This window comes from Girardinichthys multiradiatus, chromosome 12 (genome assembly GCF_021462225.1).
Source record: "Girardinichthys multiradiatus isolate DD_20200921_A chromosome 12, DD_fGirMul_XY1, whole genome shotgun sequence".
NCBI classification, from domain to species: Eukaryota; Metazoa; Chordata; class Actinopteri; order Cyprinodontiformes; family Goodeidae; genus Girardinichthys; species Girardinichthys multiradiatus.
The window spans coordinates 9,990,283-10,012,588 of record NC_061805.1 but is presented as its reverse complement, the minus strand read 5'-3'; the positions used below and the strand labels follow the sequence as shown (position 1 = coordinate 10,012,588).

General features: G+C 42.8%; 1 protein-coding gene across 1 annotated transcript in view; it reads right to left on the bottom strand.

Moving 5' to 3' along the window:
* npffr1l2 (neuropeptide FF receptor 1 like 2) overlaps positions 1-21,842 on the bottom strand; it is a 38,709-nt gene extending 16,867 nt beyond the window's left edge. Inside the window, exon 1 of the mRNA XM_047382338.1 lies at positions 21,500-21,842. Coding sequence (XP_047238294.1) covers positions 21,500-21,842 — 343 coding nt within the window. The remainder of the gene's footprint in view (positions 1-21,499) is intronic.
* Positions 21,843-22,306: the final 464 nt, after the last annotated feature.

The following is a 22,306-nucleotide window of genomic DNA, read 5'->3' as shown; positions in this document are numbered from 1 at the left end:
CATTGTTTTTCTATAGTACACCTCTGTTTAGAACATTACAGTTCTGGTCCAACCAGTCTGCAATTTGAACTTTGAAAATCAGAAGCAATAAATCCAAGGGTAACTTTAGCATAGCTATGCAGCCACTGTGCACTGCTGTATTCTGTTAGAGCACTTACACTTTGCAGAAATCTTCAGGGTAGTGGTGGAGGGTAGGTGCATCACCTCACCAACTACAAAAAAGGAAAAGTGTATGGGGTGGAACTGAAAGAAAAATTTTTCTCAACATCTACAAAACTGCACCTCGATGGTAAAGTGTCCTGTGCAGTGACCCATATCGACCATATAAAAAGCTGTAAAGGTGTGGGGTTGCATCAGTGTCTGCAATAGCAAGGCTGCTTATCAATAAAGACCCTGATACAGGCGTGTATACTGGAGTTTTTCTGAGGAATATATATTCATCTGTTTGGTTGCAGACCTCTTTCTGCTTGACTTTCAATTGTGTGATTGACTGAGTAACACATTGATTGACTGGCCTGCTGGCTGAAATTTCTGTAAGAATAGATGCTGAAAATACGATTATTCATTCGCTATATCTTCAATAAACAATCTTTATTGTACTTCCTCCTCCTGAGTGTTCTCTGTATGTGGGTCAGAGCCTTTTTTTAACATAATGACAAGTTGATTTTAGGGCTTTGAAATACCTTTTTATGTGAATTTAACTGTAGTCTACATCAAGAGTGATCGGGTTTGAAATAAATTTAGTTTAAAAAATGTGCACAACTTTGGTCAACTTGACTTTTTCCATATACCCAATAACCAGAGCAAGCTGGTAATAAATAAAAATAAAAAAAACTACAAGAGGGTTCTGTGCAACTTAATCCTTAAAGCTGCAGTAGGTAACTCTTGCAAAAACGTGTTTTTTACATATTTAAAACTGTCACTATATCCTGACAGTAAAATATGGGACAAGAAATCTGTGAAAAAAAAACATTTAGCTTTTCTGGATCCTCCGGTCGTCCTACTGCCATCTGCAGAAATGCACTGGTCCCGGTCAGAAACAACAAATCGGACCCAAGAGGAATTTCTTAACAGTGTCAATCACGCTTGTGTACGCGATGCTCACACCCCTCCACTTACAGCTTCGTGCCTTCATCCTGCTCATGTGGATGCACTTATTTTCTTACACGCAAACCAGGATCAGCAAGTCTTAATGAGGAGGCAATTGACTGAGTGAACCCACTAATTAGCAGAGGCTGCAATTCTGGTTTTCTCATATGAACACACTCCTGAACTTTGCAGAAGATGTTTACAGAATAGTTAAAGTTGCTATTGCTGGTTACAGATTAAGAATATAATTTAGTTAAAGTTAATTTACATGTAAAAGTAGACAAATGAATACGTTTGACAATATAGAGCATGTCTCATACAAAGATGTTCTGTAGAAAGTAAGATGCATCTGAGCAACAATATGATTTATTTTCCTTTTCTCAGAGTATCAAAGGCTGAGCTTTTCTGCTTTTGATCTCTAATCTAAACCTATGGGGGGCAGGTTAGCATTCCAGCATAAGTTACCATGGCAACAGACTCTGGAAAAAAAATAGCCTCATGCTAAAGAAAAAACTGATCTGAACCACTAATCCTGCTTTGTAGGCAGCTCCGTGGTTTCTTTACTTGTCCTGATCTCAGGTTCTGAGTTGAACTTCCTGCTCTGCATTGCTATATGCTTCACCTGTCTTCACATTAATCCCCTCTCCCCGTGTGTCTACAGGTACATGATTTCATTAATTTCATGTTTTATGTAGATTCTGTTATGTTGTGGGGTTTGTGGTAGGACCAATGAGACAACAGGACGGGGTAATCAGGGAACTAGGAACAGGTATGGGTTAGACTGCAGGGAGTAAAATCAGTTAACATGACAAAACACAGAAGGGTAACCTAACGACCAGACCAGGTATAATAAACAAAAACACAAACTCAAAAACTTAACACTGGCTGGCATGACAGATTCATTATGTAAATATTAATATATTTCAAACATTTATTCCAGTTAAATTATGTTTTGCAGCCAGTCAGTCATTTTCTACCGCTTATTCCATAGTGGGTCACGGGGGAGCTGGTGCCTATCTCCAGCAGTCTATGGGCGAGAGGCAGGATACACCCTGGACAGGTCGCCAGTCCATCGCAGGGCAACACACAAACATTCATACACCTAAAGGCAATTTAGAGTTACCAATTAACCTAACAGTCTTTGGACTGTGGGAGGAAGCCAGAGTACCCGGTGAGAACCCACGCATGCATGGGGAGAACATGCAAACTCCATGCAGAAAGACCCCAGGCTGGGAATCGAACCCAGGACCTTCTTGCTGCAAGACAACAGTGCTACCAACTGCACCACCGTGCAGCCCACAAAAATGCCATGTTCATACAAATAATATAATAATAAAGTATAAAATGTCAGCAACTGTTTAAACCAAGTCTGTGTTGTGGTGTATAAAACACACATTTATCATAAAAGCATTGGCAACAAAAAAGGAGTAAATGCAGTTAAGCAAATGACTTCACTATGGTAAGAACCTGGCAGATTCTCAGGACTGAACTGTTGAAGTAATTACATTTGAGCAAATTTTGTACCCCTGGTTCTGCTACCAGAATATGATATCCAGTATTAAACCTCCAAAATCTTAGCATCTGCAGCCAGGACTTTCAACATCATTAACATACAGATCAGCACACTGCTGTTTGTGTCAACTGTGGAGAGCAGACTTGTGTGTAGTGACGTTGCTATAGTAGCAGAGTAGAGACTCAATAAAACATGACGCTGTTAAAGAGCCCTGACCAATTTCTCAGCTTGGATCAGACGGTTGTTGAAGCAGAGGCAAAGAAAGGAAGATTCTTATGGGGGCTGCAGCTTCTCAGCAACTTCAGTGTTATCATCAGCACTTTCATTCATCCGTGACATTTCTTTATCCACATCAATATCATTTGCTAAATGCAGCGCTCATTAAACATTCCCACCTTCTGTAGTGATATGACATCTTTGGACTTTGTTGAGGTTTTATGTTTTGAATTTAGTTTGGTTTTGTAGTCATGGTTGTTTGTTTTATTTCCTGTCTCCTAGTGTTTTCTCCCCCTTCGCTCCTAGCTCCTTTTGTGGTTGCTTTCCTATTTCTTATGTTATTATTATTATTATTATTTTTATTGTTGTTCTTTGTCTCCCTGGATTCTCTTGTCTAGTTTCCCATTTAGTAACTCTGTATTTGATTATGTTAGGTCAGCTCAGTTATTGTTTACATCTTGGTTTACTTTTATTCTAGTCCTTGTTTTCACTGCTTTATCCTCGTTTTGTTCTATCAGTGTTGGTTTAGGTTTGTTTACTTGTGTAGTCAGGTTTCCTTTATGGTTTCTATTTTGCTAAGTCCTTAGATTTTTAGGTTGTTGTCTTTTCCCCAGTTTCTCAGTCTCCTCTAGTTCATGTTTAGTCTTGATTCTATGCTTTATTTATCTTTGTCTATAGTTCTGCTTAGTTTTGTTCACTGTATTGTTTATTAGTCCCTTCTCCTTGCTTTAGACTTTGTATTAATTTCACCTGTCCCTTCAGCTTTCCTGCCTCCTTGTCACACCTGTTCCCTGTTTCTTTGATTACCTGCCTTTTGTTCCCCTCTCTGTGCTCTGTGTATATTAGTTGTTCTGTGTGCTTAGTTCCTCGCTGGTTCCTTCCGTTACTACCCCGTTCCCTACCACGTCTAGACCTTGTTTATTCTTCGCTCCTGCAGAGTGGCCTTTTGTAAGTTTTTGGGCTTAGTACCTTTGTACACCTGCAGTGATTTTGCTACATTTTGCTTTGTTTTTGTAAACGTTAAGGATTTTGAATATGCTACGTTTTGTAAAGGACTGGAATAAAGAAGAAGTTTTCCTTTAACATGCTGCTGTCCAGCTCTTACCTGCACGTTGGTCCTTCCCTAAACCCCACCTTGACACCTTCATTCAACTCCAAACACCTAATTTGCACTTTTTTTTTTAAACAGTGCTGTCACAAATGTGCAATGTGTTCTGGAGTTTAACAGATTAGTCTTCCTTTGTTGTATGAGTGTGAATCTGAGATAGCGAAAGACCAAGTCTGAGTTGTTGGAAGTGTAATGGTAGAAATCATGAAATGGGAACAGAACCAGGGGTATCATCACCATAACAGGCCTATCTCTGGAGATCTCTGTACCCTGAAAATATCCATCTATCCACGCACTTGTCTTTTACTTATCCGACAGCGAGTCATGGGGGCAAGAGGTCCAGAATGAAAACCCAGCCATCCCTCGCCATCTTCTTCTTGGTGATATTCTCCGGCCAAAATAGATAAATAGTTCCCTCAGTGGGTTCAGTGCTGCTGTTGGGTTAGGGTTAGGGCTTGTTGAGTCAGCAGAATAAGAGGCAGTGACTTTAAAAGTCTAAGCAAGATTATAAAGAAGTTTTTGCTGTGATCTTTGGACTACTCTGAAGCCTCTAGAATGTAATAGGCCAAAAAAGACCCATCATAAACTGAAAGGCACAAGGGACAGCCTCAAGAATCCTCTTTACAACCCAGCAAGTTCAACAACACAGTGCCTTCAATCAGATGCTTCCTCTGATCCCCCGATGCGAACACAGACCACTGCATGAGCTACTTCCTCCCCAGAGCCATTACCATCATTGCCTAATGAAGAAACTTATATATAATGAGAGTAACTGGAACATTCAGAACTGACCATTAGGATTAATAAGATATTAATAAAATGAACTAAATCAAATTTTATTAAAATAAGCTGTCAATCTTCCTAGGAGTGGATGTTTCCCCCCAAGGTTTGACTTTGGAGAAAGCAAAAACAGAAAAGTTCCACCTGATTCTACAGACCTTAGCAAGCATTACAAATGTTAAAGTTCATGAACGTCCAGTTAGAAAAAGAGCGGAAGAATCATAATCACAGCTGAAAACGACTGAAAAAGAAAAGAATCCAGATGTCCCAGTCAAAGTTTAGATCTAAACCTGAGTGATATGCTGTGGGGGGACTTCAAGTGAACCGTGTAGAAATTAATGCTTGTAAACCTCAAAGAATTGAAGCAATGCTGTAAAGAACAGTTGAGCAAAATCCCCACACAATCATGTGAGAAACTGAAGTTGTACAGAAAATATCTACTTCAAATTTCTACAACAAAAGGTGGTTCTTACTACTCAACATTAATCTGAACATTAAGGTTTTGCCCTGTTCTTGTTTAACAATGACCTAACAGTAATCAGTAAGACAAGAATACTAACTACCTAAACTTGAATAAGCCCTAAGTGTTCTTGAGGGGAATTGACATGCAATACTATGCAGAATACTGAAGTCAGCAACATAATCATGATACAGTACATACAGTAGAAACTGACTGATTGAAATAAAATTTAAATAAAATAGAGTAGAGGGAACTTGTTCCTATGGTTGGACCATTTGTTCGCTACTATACCTCCCAGTGTCATCTGCTACTATATACCCCAGTATGGTCTGCTACCACAACTCTCAGCAGGAATTGCAGCTGATAGCAAGGGGCGTCGCAGCTCTGATGTCACAGTGGGCTATATAAGGGCATGGGAGACGCCCACCTTTGCTTTTTTCCTGCTATTTTCCTGCTGGAGACCGGATACCACGCAACGGAGGCACGCATCCTTCAGGAGAAGAAACTCACATGTGGGTTTTCATTAATTCTCCCCACTGACCAAACTCATGAGAAACTCAACGAGTTAAGCTTGCAAGGATAGGAAGACTTGCAAGTTTTACTTTACTGATCAAAGACGTGGATTTAACACGTAACCCAAGAAAAACCCACGGAGGTTTTCCAAGAAGACAAAATTTTCCTCTGTTTTTGTTCCAGTCAACTGATGATGGTCCGTCATATTTTCTCCTTTTGCCAAAGGAGGAAGGCCGTCTTTGAGTTTGTTATGGACGCGTAGCAAACTCCCTCCTCTCCCCATGCTCCAGAGAAGATGACACCAAGTAATCCCGTTTAGTTTTTATTTCTATTAGAAATAGCTTGGGCAGGATAGAGTAGGAGTTTAGAGTGATTTAGAATCGGCACTTATAGTCCAATGTGTACTAAGTTGTATGCGCATGCAATGGCTTAGTGAAACTTTGATTGCTGTTGGACTCTGAAAGCCGCTGTGCTTTGAAGCTGTGGGTGTCTCACTGTGTTTGAACACCTGAGCGCAGACTCAGGTGAACTTAAATTTGGACTGCTAGAACCTCATAGTGGAATACTCACTATTCCTTTGTCTTCGCTCTTCGTGTTTTTTCACTGGTTGCCACCTAACAGTTTCATGACTCTGTGTGTTTCACTGAGCTCCAACTTTGGGGGTTTTATGACTGCAGCCTGGTGGAGGCCGCTCCCAAAGCTTCGCCCAGTACAATATTTTCTATTGTTTTTGCCATAACTGCTGGTTTGACTTTCATACACACTCAAGGTTGTTTTATCTTGTTTAGTTAGTTATTTTGCCCCGTTTGTGTAGAACCTTTGCATGCTGGATTAGGTGAAGATTATTGAATCAAAATACCGAGGTGTATCAGCGCTGTTGATTTAATAAATATTCACGTAGATAAAGAGAAAGCGTTTGTGTTTATTTTGAGCAAGATTGATTTGTCTGTCAAGATAAGGTCAAAGATCCCCCACAATCGGTGAAGCGGTTGATTAAACAGTGACAGGAGCTATCGGGGAAGAAGCGAGGAGGCGGAATCTGCTTTTATATAAACGAAGGTTGGTGCAGAGACATAAAAGTGCTGGGGAAAACATGTAGTCCCGATCTGGAGTCATTTTCCATAAACTGTAAACCGTTTTATTCACCGAGAGAGTTTTCCTTTTTTATAATAATTGCCTCATATTTTCCACTGCATGGCTGCACTTCTGCTGCTGAAAAACATCTCGCTGAGCTGATTACAGACACGGACTCTTTCATCATAATAGTGGGAGATTTTAACAGTGCTAACCTCTCCAAAGAACTCTCCAAATACAGACAGCATATTAAGTGTCCCACCAGAGACAAAAACACACTGGACCATTGTTACACAACTTTAAAGGACTCATATCATGCTGTTACAAGGGCTGCTCTGGTACTTTCGGATCATTGTCTTGTCCATCTCATCCCAACGTACAGGCTGAGATTAAGAGCTTCCAAACCCACGGTTCACACTGTTAAGAAGTGGACTGAGGAATCAAAGCAGACTGGACTGTTTTTGAAACTTCAGCCACTGTCTTAAACCAACTAACTGATGTGGTGACATCATACATCAGTTTCTGTGAGGATATGTGTGTGCAGACCAAGACATTCTGCACTGACGTGTGTTGTGATTATGAATCTGAGAATATTATTTAATATTTAATATTCATATTTTAATATTTGATCAAATAATATTTCGGTCTGTTAAGGGTTGTCCTGTGAATACCAGCCCAGTAACGCGATGGTATTAGGACAAAATAGAAAGGTGTGAGACGAGCTCTGACATTATTGAAAAGCAAAAACTCTGCCCACAGATGGAATGAATTCACACAATTTCTTAAAATACAAGAATTTATTAACAAAAATAAGTCAACTCAAAGTCAAACATATTTTAATCAACAAACTCTTTACTAGGCTAAAACAATCCAACTAAACTACCAAGCAGAATTAAACAATAGGGAAGACTAATGGACTATGTACAATATAAACAAGTTGATTAAAGATGATTGAAAATCACGACCAAAAGAGTGATGCAACATTACCATGCAATATTTATGTTTGAGAACCAAGGATTATCTTGAAGAATCTGGAAGTTAAGTTAAGTTAGTCATGGAACCAACTTAGGCAATAATCAGCATACCATTAGACAGCCATTCACAATGCAAGATCAGATAAAATATAATTTTATTAAAATAATGTTTTAAAGAATGATCTGCTGAATAAAACCAACCTTCTGGATGACTAATTCTGAACGGGGTCTCATTAGCTGCCTTTATATATTAAAATAATATTTAAAGAAATATTATTAAGGGAATATTTTGGAAAAGAGCCAAATCCTTCTGGAGAAATGGGGCTTAATGATGTTTACTAAGTTATCAGATTTAGTAAAATAATGTTTAGGGACTATTATTTACTAGCTTGAAAACTAAAAACCTTTCTGTTAAATATTCCCTAGCAGGCAAGCACGTGTTCTTAGCTTGTTATCAGTGAAAAATAACAAAAGAAGCTGATAACTTAGCACCAGAATCAAACACACACCTTTAAAATACAGTTAATAAAAGGGTTAATAACCTTAATTCCCGTTCATGAATTAATCTACCGAATACACAGACAGTGATTCATTTGTACTTATCTTAGTGCATATGATTGATGATCGTATGACACTCTCTGATTCAGTTGAAGAGTTTATGTTTTTTTGCCAGCAAAGAGACTTTAGCACGCTTGCCTCCCCTATCCCGATGATCACCGGTGTGGAAGAGACAGGATGTAGCAAGAGCGGTGCTTTTATTTGGACAGTGACGTCACAGGAAGTCCGCAGTTACCCTGTTTACTGGCTGTGCCGGAAGTAGGTTAATGCAATTTATTTTGAAAGTACCAGGAAAGTGTGTACTGGCCTTTCACGTTGTAACCATGGCTGTCGGTCCCAACATGTGTGAGGTCCCCTCCTGCTTCAAACGATCCACCATCATCCCAGTGCCCAAGAAACCCACCATCCTGGAATTAAATGACTACAGGCCTGTAGCCCTGACGTCTGTGGTCATGAAATCCTTTGAGCGGCTGGTGTTGAAGCACCTGAAAGACATCAGAGGCCCCCTGCTGGACCCCCTGCAGTTTACTTTTCGAGCAAACAGGTCAGCAGATGATGCTGTTAACTTAGGTCTACACTTCATTATGCAACACCTCGACCGTCCAGGGACGTACGCCAGGATCCTGTTTGTAGACTTCAGCTCGGCCTTCAACACCATCATACAAGACATCCTCCACCAGAAGCTCACCCAGCTCAACGTCCCACCCTCCACTTGTCAGTGGATCAACAACAGCTTCCTGACAGACCGACAGCAGCAGGTGAGACTGGGGAGCATCTTCTCTCGCAGCAGATCAATAAGTACTGGTGCCCCCCAGGGGTGGGTTCTATCCCCACTCCCCTTTCCCCTGTACACAAATGACTGCACCTCATCGGACTCATCCAAGAAACCCCTGAAGTTTGCAGACGACACCACTGTCATTGGTCTGATCCAGGACGGTGATGAGTCTGCATACAGACAGGAGGTGGATCGGCTGGTACACTGGTGTTGTCAGAACTACCTGGAACTCAACCCACTCAAGACTGTGGAAATAGTGGTGGACATTTGGAGAACACCATCCCCATACATCCCCCTCACCATCCTCAACAAGACCGTGTCAGCTGGGGACCACTTCAGGTTCTTAGGAACCACCATCTCTGAGGACCTGAGATGGTCCTCACACATAGACACTGTTCGGAAGAAGGCCCAGCAGAGACTGTACTTCCTGAGGCAACTCAAGATGTTCAACCTTCCACAGGAGCTGCTGGTCATCTTCTACACTGCCATCATTCAGTCTGTCCTGTCTTCATCCATCTCAGTGTGGTTTGGCTCATCCACAAAACAGGACAGGTCCAGACTGCAACGGATAATCAGGTCTGCAGAGAAAATAATCAGGGCTGACCTTCCATCTAGGACTTATACAGGTCTAGGGTCAGGAAAAGAGCTGCTAAAATCTCTGCAGACCCCACACACCCTGCACATAAACTGTTCAGAGTTTTACCCTCAGGCCGTCGCCACAGAGCACTGTTTACTAAAACCAGCCGACACAAAGACAGTTTCTTCCCCCAGGCTGTTTCTCTGATGAACATGTAATAGAGTACCAAACAACCTCATACTGAAGTCACAATTCCAGCTTGTATATGTGTATATTGTATACATGTATTTAAGGACATAAAGATATATGCAGAATATATCTTATAACGCAAAAAAAAAAAAAAACCCCAGAGAGCAAAGTGTACCGGAGTCAAATTCCTTGTTTGTTGTATGTATGAACTTGGCAATAAAGTTGATTCTGATTCTGATTTTACACTACCTTGGTATATCGGAAATTCCTGCTTTCTGTTTTATATGCTGATATAAGTAAATACAACCACTCGGAACAAAGATTTTAAAAGCTGAAAGTTAAAAAAGAAAAAAAATGCAGCAGTTGGTATATTAGGGTTTTAATAATTCTGCAGTTAACATTAACATTTAGTCTAAATGTCAGGAATAGATCTTAGGCTATGTTCACCATGCAGGTCTTATTGCTCAAATTAAATTTTTTTCAGGAATCAGATTTTTTTATGTGATCGCTCACATTTCTTTGAAAATGTTGCAGCTTCAAACTGACCTGCATGCACATAAGAACAATACAAGCGTAAAGCACAGCACAGCAGTAAACAGGTAGAAATAGGTGTCATGGTTTAAGTGCACAACAGAAGCCATTTATTGTCAGAAGGTGCTGTGTGGGAAAGACGTGAATAAAAGGAGAGTGAAACTGTCCTTTTTAAAGAGATCTGACTGCCAATTCACCACAACAAACTGTTTGAATGCAGAGACACAGCCAGCAATGGTGGGGCAGGGATGTTAACAACTTTACAGAGACTGAGTTTATTCAGAACTTTATCATTTAGAGGGCAACTTTTAATCATATATGTCAGTGCCTCTCCTCTCAACTCCACAGGCAGAAGACTTGATGCAATCCAGTGTATCGGACTGCAGCAGGGGCAGATCATCACATGCTCGGTAACCTCAATAGCATTTTAAAGTCCCCAGTTTGAATGGTTGTTTACAACGTTTTCAATACAAACTACATCCCACATCCAGATCCTATGAGCCTTTCAATTAGGCAATAAATAATTGAATAAAGTTTTATTTCTCTTTATTAATGAGCTCTAACGTCTCGCTGTCTCTCCACTGTGTAGTTCTTTTCAAGCCCCCCTCTGTTTGGCTAACTGCTACCGTTTCCTACTGGGTAGTGGAAAATTGTGACGAATGCCATGGAAAGTGATATCCAAGTCACATCTAATTCGCCTTGGTCTTTCCCACTGGAGTCACATTCCATAAGATCAGATATGAGTCGGATTCAGGACCACATATGAACGTGGCTCAAATGTGACTTGAAAAAGTCATATATGGGCCAGATATGAGTGTTCCCACTTGCTTTAAACAGCCTGACCTGATCACTGGACCCATTAAAGAATCGTATTTGGGCCACATTTGCCTGCATTGTGAACAGGGCCTTAGAGTGGATCCCAGAATGCAGACAGTCAGGCATATGCAGCCCGGTGAGTAAAAACAGTTTAATAATAATAAAAAGGCTAGGATTTATAGCTAGGTATGAGGCAAAAAGCAGGCATGACTTGGCATGAACAAATGGTGAAAACCAGCTAGAAGCAAACAGAACAGAGGAGTATATATAGTGCATGGCACAGGTAAAACAGGGAGACTGATTGGCATGGAACAGGCGGACTGAATGACATTTATTACAAGATGACAGTAGCAGGGAGTGGTAACCAAAACATAAATGAGCTGAACAGAGATGATAGAAAACAATCTAACCAAAGGAAACTCCGACAAAATCATACACAATAATGATCAAAGGCAAGACCTCAGATTAATAACAAAGAAATCCAAAAAAAACAATCCCAAAGGAAAACAAAACCCAAAGAAAGAAGGTTTCTCTGCACTTAACTTTGCCACTCCATCTATGAAGTACACAGAGATTCAATGAACCTTCAAATAGGTTCCAGGAATGATTCAGCTATGAATCCATGACAATGAGAATTAAAACAAAATTCAAGGGCATAAAAAAAATCATCTTCATTAAAACCAGGATCAAAAGTGGAACTGAAAGTAGCATATGCCAGAACAACAACTTGTAGTTCTAACAAGAGTACGTGTATGTATCATTTCAAATACCATGTATTGCTGTGTTATCTTTTGAGGTGGATTAGCTGGAGGAACAAAAGCAACCATGTTTTGGTTTGTTCTCCACCTAGGGAGAAAGACTCATCTACGGCTGCTACTATGTGAAATAAATAAACCGCAAGAAGGTTGGGTAATTTCTATAACGTTTTGTTTTTCAGAGATGAAATGAGCAAAGTAACACAAGACAAAAGGACAAGAGTGATTCATGAGTAGAGAGTGGCCTAATAATTAAAAAGAAGTGACAGTAGCATGTGCTTTTATCTTTGTTATTTGTCAAACAATTGTTTAGTTTAAAAAAAAAAAAGTTATTAAAAAGATTTAACAGTTGATTTCTCTTAGTCTGCAGTCCTTTTTTACTGTTTTCTAAGAGCGTAATGATACATAATTCTAGGCTCACAAGAAATACATCACATGATATTTAAAACAATTAGTTGGGCAAAACTAAGAATCCTCTTTTTGCCTTTATATATAGTTAACGTTTCCTAAATCCAAAACTGTGTAATATATAATCTGTAGATAGTTCAGAATACTTCAGTCAAAGTTTGGCTAGTCTCCTTGTCTGTACAAAGCCATGCGGGTGACAATCGTTGCTCACTGGACAGAAATGACTAAGGCGAGACCGAGCACACACCCGGAAATGGAGGAAAACCATCATGGAAGTCCTGCGTGCTGTCAGGGTCTGAACTTTCTGGAGTATGCTGGTTAAACCCTGGTGGATACCCGGCTCCTGATCAGTAAGTGTTTCCTCCATCTAACAATATTCTATCTGAGTGTCTCGTTACTTACCCTTGCTCTTCCTCAGCAGCCCAGCTCCTGATTCTGAGGTCCTCGGACCATGCTCCTGTATTGACTAAAGTAACAAAATTGTTCTCTGTCTCTGACTGTCCTCTGTATGTGGGTCAAGTCAGCGGTTAAAATCATGACAGAACAGTCAGCCGGACTCAGCCGAGGCACTCCAGAGAGCAGTTTCGGACCATACTCGGCAAATAGAGTCACACGGTGCGACCCTCCAGTCACTTCTTGAGCAGCAGCTCGGCCTCTTCCTCAGGTGCGTGACGTCACTTCCCCCAACCCCCGAGAAATTTTCAGGCGAGGTTGGGAGTTGTGGTGGCTTCCTCCTGCAGTGTGCCTTGGTGTTTAATCGTTCCCCTCATGCCTTCCCACATGACGATGCTAGAATTTCATATATTTTAGGGTTACTGACCAGTAAAGCGCTCCGTTGGGCAGAGGCGCGCTTCACCGACTACACACGCTTTGGCTGCACTTTCGATCAGTTTGTCCTTGGATTTAAGCATGTTTTTGATGTGGCAGTGGATCAGACCACTGTAGCACGCCGGCTGTGGTCCATGAAACAACGCAACCGCTCCCTAGCCAACTTTACTATAGATTTCCGCACCGCAGCAGCAGCCTCAGGCAGGAACACGAGTGCGTTAAAGAAAGCCTTTTTCCATGCTCTGACGAGGCATTAAAAGACGAATTGGCCTTAGTTGATGAGCCGGAGGAGCTTAATAAATATATTGCCCTGGCGATCCGTGTGGACGCCAGGATGAGAGAGAGAAGGCGCACTCGTTTAGAACGAGGCGTCCTGAGGACCTTACTACTGTCCCCCCCGTGCTCCTTTGCTCCCTCCACAGCCACTACTAATTCCCCCGACTCAGAGCCCATGCAGTTGGGAAGGGTGTGGCCTTCCCCAGACAAGCAGCAGCGCCGTCAGGAGGGCCACCAGTGCTTTTACTACGGTTCTCCCGACCATTTTGTGTCAGCCGTTGGCAATAGAAGGGCGACCGGTGGGCCGGGCCACGAACGTTAAGGCCCCTAGATTTACCTTACCCGCCATGCTAATATTAAATCATAATTCGGTGCCTTTAACAGCCCTGCTAGACTCTGGTTGTGAGCTGAATCTGATAGATCAAGCCCTAGTGACCCAGCTTCGCTTAGAGACTGAACAGTTGCCCTCACCACGCCAGGTCCTGGCCCTAGACGGGCAGGCGCTTCACAGTATCACTCATAGTACCAAACCACTGCAATTAGTTTTCTCTGGAAATCACAGAGAACTCATTTCCTTATATATTTTCCCGGTCTCTCTAAGCGCTCTGGCCCTGGGTTTCCCCTGGTTGCGGGACCACAACCTCCACCTGAATTGGGCCGAACTCAGGGTAGACGCCTGGTCCACCCGTTGCCTGTCAGTTTGTCTGCAATCTGCTGTTTTGCCTAGAACACCTGCTAAAGAACCTGAGGGGGTCGAACGGGTGGACTTAGCCATGGTCCCCACTGATTATCACAATCTTCGACAAGTTTTCAGTGAATCTTGTGCGTTATCAATGCCTGGCCACCACCTTTATTACTGCGCTATTGAGCTCTCTCCCGGGGCCCCATTGCCCACTATTCGACTATTTAGACTCTCTCAGCCCGAGCGATTGGTCATGGAAAAATACATAGCAGACTCCCTGGCTGCTGGTATTATCCGCCCCTCATCTTCACCCTGGGAGCGGGGTTTTTCTTTGTGGGTAAGAAGGACGGCACTCTCCGCCCGTGTATTGATTATAGAGGGTTGAATTCCATTACAATAAAGAACAAATACCCATTGCCATTACTCTCTCTTAGGCTTTTGAACCTGTTCAGGACGCCACTGTCTTTACCAAGCTAGACCTTAGAAACGCCAACCACCTCGTACGTATCCACCAGGAAGACAAGTGGAAGACCCCTTTGGGACATTTTGAGTACCTGGTAATGCCATTCGGCTTATGTAATACCCCAGCGGTCTTTCAGGCCCTGGTGAATGACGTTTTAAGAGACTATTTAAACATCTTTGTGTTTGTTTACTTGGACGATATTTTAATTTACTCCAGGAACCTGACCGACCACCACTGCCATATCTGCTTGGCGTTACAATGTTTACTGGAAAATCAACTTTTTATGAAGGTTGAGAAGTGTGACTTCCACCAAGCGTCCATCAGCTTCCTGGGCCTGATTCTCGAAGGTGGACAGGTTCGTGCAGACCCGGAAAAGATCAGAGCTGTCCTGGACTGGCATGAACCCGACTCAAGGAAGCAATTACAGTGATTCCTCAGCTTTGCGAATTTTTATAGATGCTTTGTACGGAAATACAGCCAGGTGGCCAGTCCATTAACAGCACCTCACGTCATCCAAGGTACCTTATGTCTGGACCCCAGAGGCCGATGCAGCAATCGCCAAACTTAAGAGCCGGTTCTCCCAAGCTCTTGTACTTATCCACACGGACGCCGGCAAGTAGTTTATCATGGAGGTGGATGCCTCGGATACGGGAGTAGGAGCAGTGCTCTCCAAGCGCTCGGACCGGGTTGGGAAGCTCCACCCATGTGCCTTCTTCTCCCCCCTGTCTGCAGCTGGACAAAATTACGATGTGGGCGATAGGGAGCTGCTGGCTATCAACTTGGCACAGGAGGAATGGCGTCACTAGCTGGAGGGCGCCGAACATCCCGTGCTGGTATGGACAGACCACAAAAATGTATCCTACATCCAGTCTGCCAAACGTCTTAACTCACGCCAGTCACATTGGTCGCTGTTTTTCTCCCGTTTTAATTTGTCTATTTCTTTCAGGCCCGGATTTAAAAATACCAAACCTGACACACTCACGTTAGTTCGCCCATGAAGACTCAGAAAGCTAAATAGCACCTATTCTACCTCCCAGCTTTGCGGTCAGTGCTTTAACCTGGGAGATAGAGGACACTGCTCGGCGGGCCCTTCTATGTTCTATGCAGGCCGCCTCTATGTTCCCGATGCCGTGCGGCCCCGACTGATCGGCTGGTTCCACTCCGTCAAATTCGTCACCTATCCAGGTGCCAGCTGAACCACAGGCCACAGATCGTGGCCTCTCGTCAACGAGGCCGTGACTGGCAGTACCTCGTCGACTGGGAGGGGTACGGTCCGGAGGACCGGTCCTGGGTGCCCCTCTCCTTCGTGATGGAACCAGCCTTAGTCCGGGACTTCCTGCCCTCCCAGTGTGCTCCTCCTGGGCCGCCACCTGGCGGCCATTGAGGGGGAGTTGGTGTCAGGGTCTGAACTTTCTGGAGCATGCTGTTCCCCACTAGGCGCCGCTGGAGCCATGGAGATCTGGAGGGTGACAGGTGCAGCTTGTCTGGTCATCAGCCACTTTGCAATAAAAGGGAGGACTGCCAGCACATCAACGCCTAACTGTTTTGCCCAAGTGGTACTGCCTCCAATTCTCGCTTGTTTTGGTTAAGGAACCTCTGGAATCCCACGAACCGTGAACTTCTCTGGACTCTTTATCTGGCTGGCAGTCCGAACTAACCTGTGCACCGCTCTAGTCGCGTACCTTGTCCACCCTCCAACGGAATTCCGTCTCCAATCTCCTCGAAAGCTTCAGCGAGCACCGACTGCCTGGACATCTCTCAGATCTGCATCCTCTCCCTGGCGGATACCTGGTTCCTCATCAGTAAGCATTTCCTCCATCTAATAACATTCTATCTGAGTGTCTCGTTACTTACCCTCACTCTTCCTCAGCTGCCCAGCTCCTGATTCCGAGGTCCTCGGACCATGCTCCTGTATTGAATAAAGTAACAAAACTGTTCTGTTTATGTGGGTCAAGTCAGCGGTTAAAATCATGACACGTGCAGCATTTCTGTTCTTCATATTTGTGCAGCTATTACAGCTGCAAAGTCATTGTGAGTGTCAAGTGGTCATTGAACGCAGGTGTCGAGATATTCTATTTCTAATTTTAGAATGGTGTCAGCGAATGCGTTCTGCAAGCTGGGGGGATGATGTGCTTTGACCCACAGTATACTGGCAGCAGTGTTGCTAAGCAAAAGACGGCGGATCAGATATTATTTCTCATATGTTTCTTGTAGCTGGTTTGGATCGAGGCCAGTTTGTATTCACACCAGAAGCAAACCACACCAGAATTTGTTTAGAATGAAATAACAACCACCTACAAAAGTGGGTCTAGGTCTGGTTGTTTGTTCTGGACAAAGGGAGGAAATGAACTCTGGTCTGTTTACAGCGGACCAAGCGTAGAAATGGGGAATAGACCTTTTATCGAACAAGTTCAATTGTATTTTTAGTTATCAAAATAGTCTGAAACAAAGTGTATCTTGAAAATGTATGACTGGCTGGTAAAAAATTGCTTCCTTACCTGATTCTGACTATTTAATACCTTAGTGGGACCTTGCTTAGAAGTTAACAATCTAAAATCTGCTCATGAATCACTGTCTATGCCAGCTGATCATGTAGAAACATAGCAGTCAATATTTTCTCTTAGAGAAGTGCAATTATTATTAATGCACCTATTAACTGAAAACCATAAACTTTAAGAGTTTACCACTTTACCAATTTTTACAGAGGGTTTTCTATCAATCTAACTTGATTTTAAGACTACAATATGCATATGGGTGTCTACATAGTTGCAGATCTAAGACTAAAGATTTGACAAATGTAGATATTGTTCTAAACAATGATATTGGTTTAGGATTTACTAAGAATCTTTTACAGCCATCTGGAGACAAGGCCTTGTCATTTCCTGTTAGTGATCAGGTTATGATCAACAGTGGCCAACTGATGAAGGGTTTATTTGACACCACACAGAGGACTGACCAGCATTCTGTGCAACAGTGTTTACTTACTTTTCTTTAATTTCCCATTGATATATTTAAAAATATATCAGTGTTTTGAAGAAAAAAACGGGTTGCAAGTAGCTTCGTAATTTCTTTGGAGCCATTTCCGATATAAAAGAGAGGTGAAAGGCTTTGTGGACAGTTATTAGAAATGAGTCATTGGTCAAAATATTCAGTATCTGTGCTTCTGCAATTGCTACACAAAAAAACAAAAGTTAATTTCATAGTCCAACTTCCTTCTCATAGGCGTCTCATGTTATAATTTTCCTCTCTCTGCATCCTCTTTTTAGGATTACAACCAGCAATAAAAGACTAACAGACTTAATAAAAAGCTAAAAAAAAAAATCGAATATAATTTAAGTAATAAAAACTGTTGTTCTCATAGACAGTACCTTAATGAAAAAGCTTAGATGTCAGTGTCATCTTACTCATCATGAAAACAGGAAACTCTTCTCAGAGTCATTAACACAAACACTTCAGGTGCCAGGCCTATACTGCTATATTGAGTATTTCATAAATAAGAACATTATCAAATTTTCTGCTTATAACTTAGTTTAGACAAACATAAGCAAAGAAAAGTGACTTTGCTCTAAAGGAAGACACATCTGACATTTGTTCCTTATCTCAACAATTATTTCAACCTGGAAAGACTCACAAATGAGAGAAACACAGAGATGGCAATTAGAGGAGTTTATTAGCTGATGTTAGTTTTCTTTTGGTGCTCGGACCCCCGGTGGAAGACATGGATGCTGATAATGACATGAGCTTGAATAAACATCTTAGGGTTAGAATTAGAGAAGTCGTCCCCCCCAGGATCCTGCTACTGGTGGTGGAGTGGAGGCCTGAGGAGATAAGGGAGTCGAAAGGACCTTGATGCCTGATGGTGGAGATGGGGTGGAGGAGGGTCAAAGCTCAGCTGAAGAGCAGGAGATTCTGCGTATGAAGGTTTTTTAAAGTGAAGCCTGGAGGGATGATTGGCTGAAGAGGAATGTGGAGCTGATTGGTTGGAGCGGAGAATGTGGTGGAGTAGTTAGACGGAGCTGGAAGTGGAGGTGAGTCTTCCAAGTAACATTTTCGTCAAAACTCCATATATCAAGAAAGAGAAAAAAACTAAGCCTGTAACACAAAGTTTTCAAAAGAAAATAAACCACCTGCAATAATCAGTCATCTTTTCAAAAATGTCTGAGAAACTGAAAGCAGCACTGAATGTCAGATCTCACTTTCTGATCTATTCAGTGATTTGGAAAAAATTTACGATATTTGTGTTCACATGCAAATGAGCAGACTGGTGGCTGGTTTCCACATGTATGTGTGGCAGCTACAGATACTGAAAGGCATTAGCAATGAACCATCTAGGAAAGCTGTTAATTAGGAATATTTGTATTTTCAAATTGCATAACAGGAAAAGATAAATCGATTTCAGTTTCAAAGTAAAGTGACTGAATTCCATGCTGCAATCTGTCCGACTGCAGGATGCTAATCAGGTTCAGCTCTTTGTGAAGGAGAACATGTGTTAGGAATATGTGATTTCTGTTAATCCTATGAAGTACTCTTTTTCTTTTTTTATTTCCGTGTCCTAACTAGCAGAGTAGCACTCAAAATTGTTGTCTGAGTGCCAAGAAGAAGCCCAACAAATTTACCTTAACAAGTGGAGCATTACAGCTAACGTTTTGATGCTCTGCTTGATAGGTATAAAATAAACTCTATTAGAAATTGCTTTGGGATTATTTCAGTTGTTACGGACACAGAGACAGAAACGAAAAGGAAAACATAAGAAGCCCGAAAGACATATAGTTGGGGCAAAAAGGAAAAAGGGAAAGAAGGAGAAAAGAATGGAGGAGAGAAAGAAGGATGAAGAGATAACAAGATAACACCCTGCTTGCTTCTACACCTGCAGAAACATACATAACAGCTTTTTTACCAAATGTACCAGTACTTATGAATGCAAGATGTAATTAGTGGTATATGTGGCTCAATATAAAACATTTTATGTATCTGTTAACACCTCAATCTAAACACCTGTGTGGCTGAGTGGGAGCACGCTTGTGTATACAAGGTTTATCCATAAAAAATATGCAACAGCGAGTGTGAGGAACCACAGACCCACCCTCCTGGACCTGGGACAGATACGGAGGAGATCTGAGCCATAGACATCCAAAGACCCTCCAGAACACATGAAACCCCTGGAGAACCATTGCCGGGATTACCGCAATCCCACCAGACAAGAGCAGGGAAGAGTCCCAGGAGAACCACCCAGCAGCCACAGTGCAGAACCCAGAGCAGGTCCAGCCATGGACCCCGACTCCCCAACCCCAGTCTGGGGTCCCAATGAATTCTGATTTCAACCCCATGAGCCCCCCACACCCCATGAAACCCAACATGAATTTCCCCAAAGGGCCACCCCCAACCAGGACACACATATTGAACACATACCCCCGAATCCAAACTCCATGAATCCCCTCCGCACAGGGGCACACCCACACAGGTGAGCTCCATCCCTGAAAAGCTGCCGAAGCCACACCCACACAGGGCAAGCTCCACACACAGCCCGCTCCAACCACCCCTGCCGCATACCACCCCCCCACCACACAGCATGCTGCGATGACAAGGCAAGGGCCAACTACTCCAGGCCAAGCACCACCCGCCAGCTGCCCGAGTGCAGGCACAAGACATGCTCCACCGCCCCATCCACCCGACTGCCAACCACGGCCTGGCACCCGGCCAGGGGCCAGAGCCTCAGAAGGAAGCATTGGAGGAAGGGCAACATAACATGCCAAGGACCGGGCATCCCACCAACCCCACAACCAATTCCCGGAGTTGCCCAAGAATACCGGCGGCCCACACTCCGCACGGCACACAACGCCACACCAAGCAGGCCGGCCGGCCAGCCCCTCCACTAAACCGAAGCCTCATCTCAATCAACGCCGCACACTGCCAAGACCGCCTCCCGGAGCCCCCCACCCTAATCAATGGACCGGGCACCGAAGCCAGGGACCGATATCCAAAGAAATCCAAGTGATCCCGAGACAGCCAAAACACCAGTCCCAGAACCAGACAATCCACAAGACCCGAACCCCAACCCCAGCCCAGATCCCAACCAGAAGACCTGCTCCCACTCCCGGCCTCTGACCCCAGAAAGCAAACAGAAAACGGGGGTGTGAAAAGACCCCAAGCCTCCTCCCACCCACTCAAATGTGGTGTTAATGTGCATTTCAAAAGAAAAACAGGTTGGGAAGAGGGTCTGCCACCCCCTGGGCTGGACTGGGGGGAAAAATGCTCTCCCACTGAGCCAGCTCCCTGGCTCACCCCAATAGGCACCGGTGTTTGCCGAGTTCCAACAAAGGAGGGAGGAACAGACACATCCACCGGGCTAAAGACTAGGGACAGGCACCGTGCCCCGAGAATTGCCCAAACCATTTAGGCCATTTACCATTTAGTTTTTCAATATACATTAACGCTTTGGTTACTCCAGTCCTTTTTTCCAGGAAAAGCGATTCCATTTACCCTTTAAACTATAAATGACATACTACAACTCTGTAATTAAATTTGGAATATTTTATGTAGAAAAGCAGAAAAGTAGCACAACCAATCCAACTCCTCATGTGGATGAAGAAGGTGGAACCCCAAACAAAGGAACAAACACCATTATATACTCTAGGCTCTGCCTTGTTACATAAGACCGAGAACAAACCTCAGTGCATCAGTAAATTTATGTGTCAGCCTAGAGCGGCTTTAACTGGTTTGAGCAGTGCGGTCAATGGGTGTACCTAATCTTGTGTGGGTGCAGCAGTAAAACTTCTAATAAGGCATTTAAAAAGCAGATTACATATTTTCTTTCTATGTTCCTGTAAGGAGACATAAGTAATATTAAGAAAACTCTAACATCTGGCTGAATGAATGTTGAAAGCATTAGACATAGTAATAAAGCCTCAGATTACCTGTAATGAGGTTGTCCACCAGAGTTGTAGGGATGCAGAAGATCCCCACGAGGAGGTCACTGACTGCCAGGTTAAGGATGAAGAGGTTGGTCACTGTGCGCATGCATCGGTTTTCCAGTACAATCAGACACACCAGGATGTTACCCACCATGCACAACAGAAAGATAAAGGAGTATGCCAAGATGTAGCTGACAGCTACATACAGAGAGTGTTGATAGTAGGGGAAAAATGTGATATTGGTGAAGTTGGCAGTGGCATCCAAGCTGTTGTTTAAAATGGCCGCTAAGATGGCTGATCCCTCTGTCTCAATTGCTTCCTCACCCATCACGTCCAGGATCTCCATCTTTTACATGTGTCAGCACAAACTGTAGGGTAACCAAACAGGAAAAACAGGCGATAATTGGATATATAGTCTGAAATAAGTTCTAAATAAATGAAAAAATTTATTCTGTATTTACAACTACACCAACTTGTTCTAATAAAACAACTACAATGCAATAATATACATAAGCAGGTTCCATGGATTTATAGTTTTAAATATATTGAGATTGAAATTGTTTTAAATGAAAACAAACAACGTCCTCTATCTGTCTGTCCATCCGTCCGTCCGCCCATCCATCCATCCATCCATCCATCTAGGCAGGCAGTGCCAGAGAGCATGTAGATAGTCATCAGGTAAATCTTGCATGCAGTTTGGAAATGTGTTTGCAAGTGAGAAACCCATTTAGTGTGTTCTATGAAGGATTTTTTATTGTATCATCAGAATCTTGGCATTTTGAGTTATTGAAAAAGCATTTATGAAAAGTA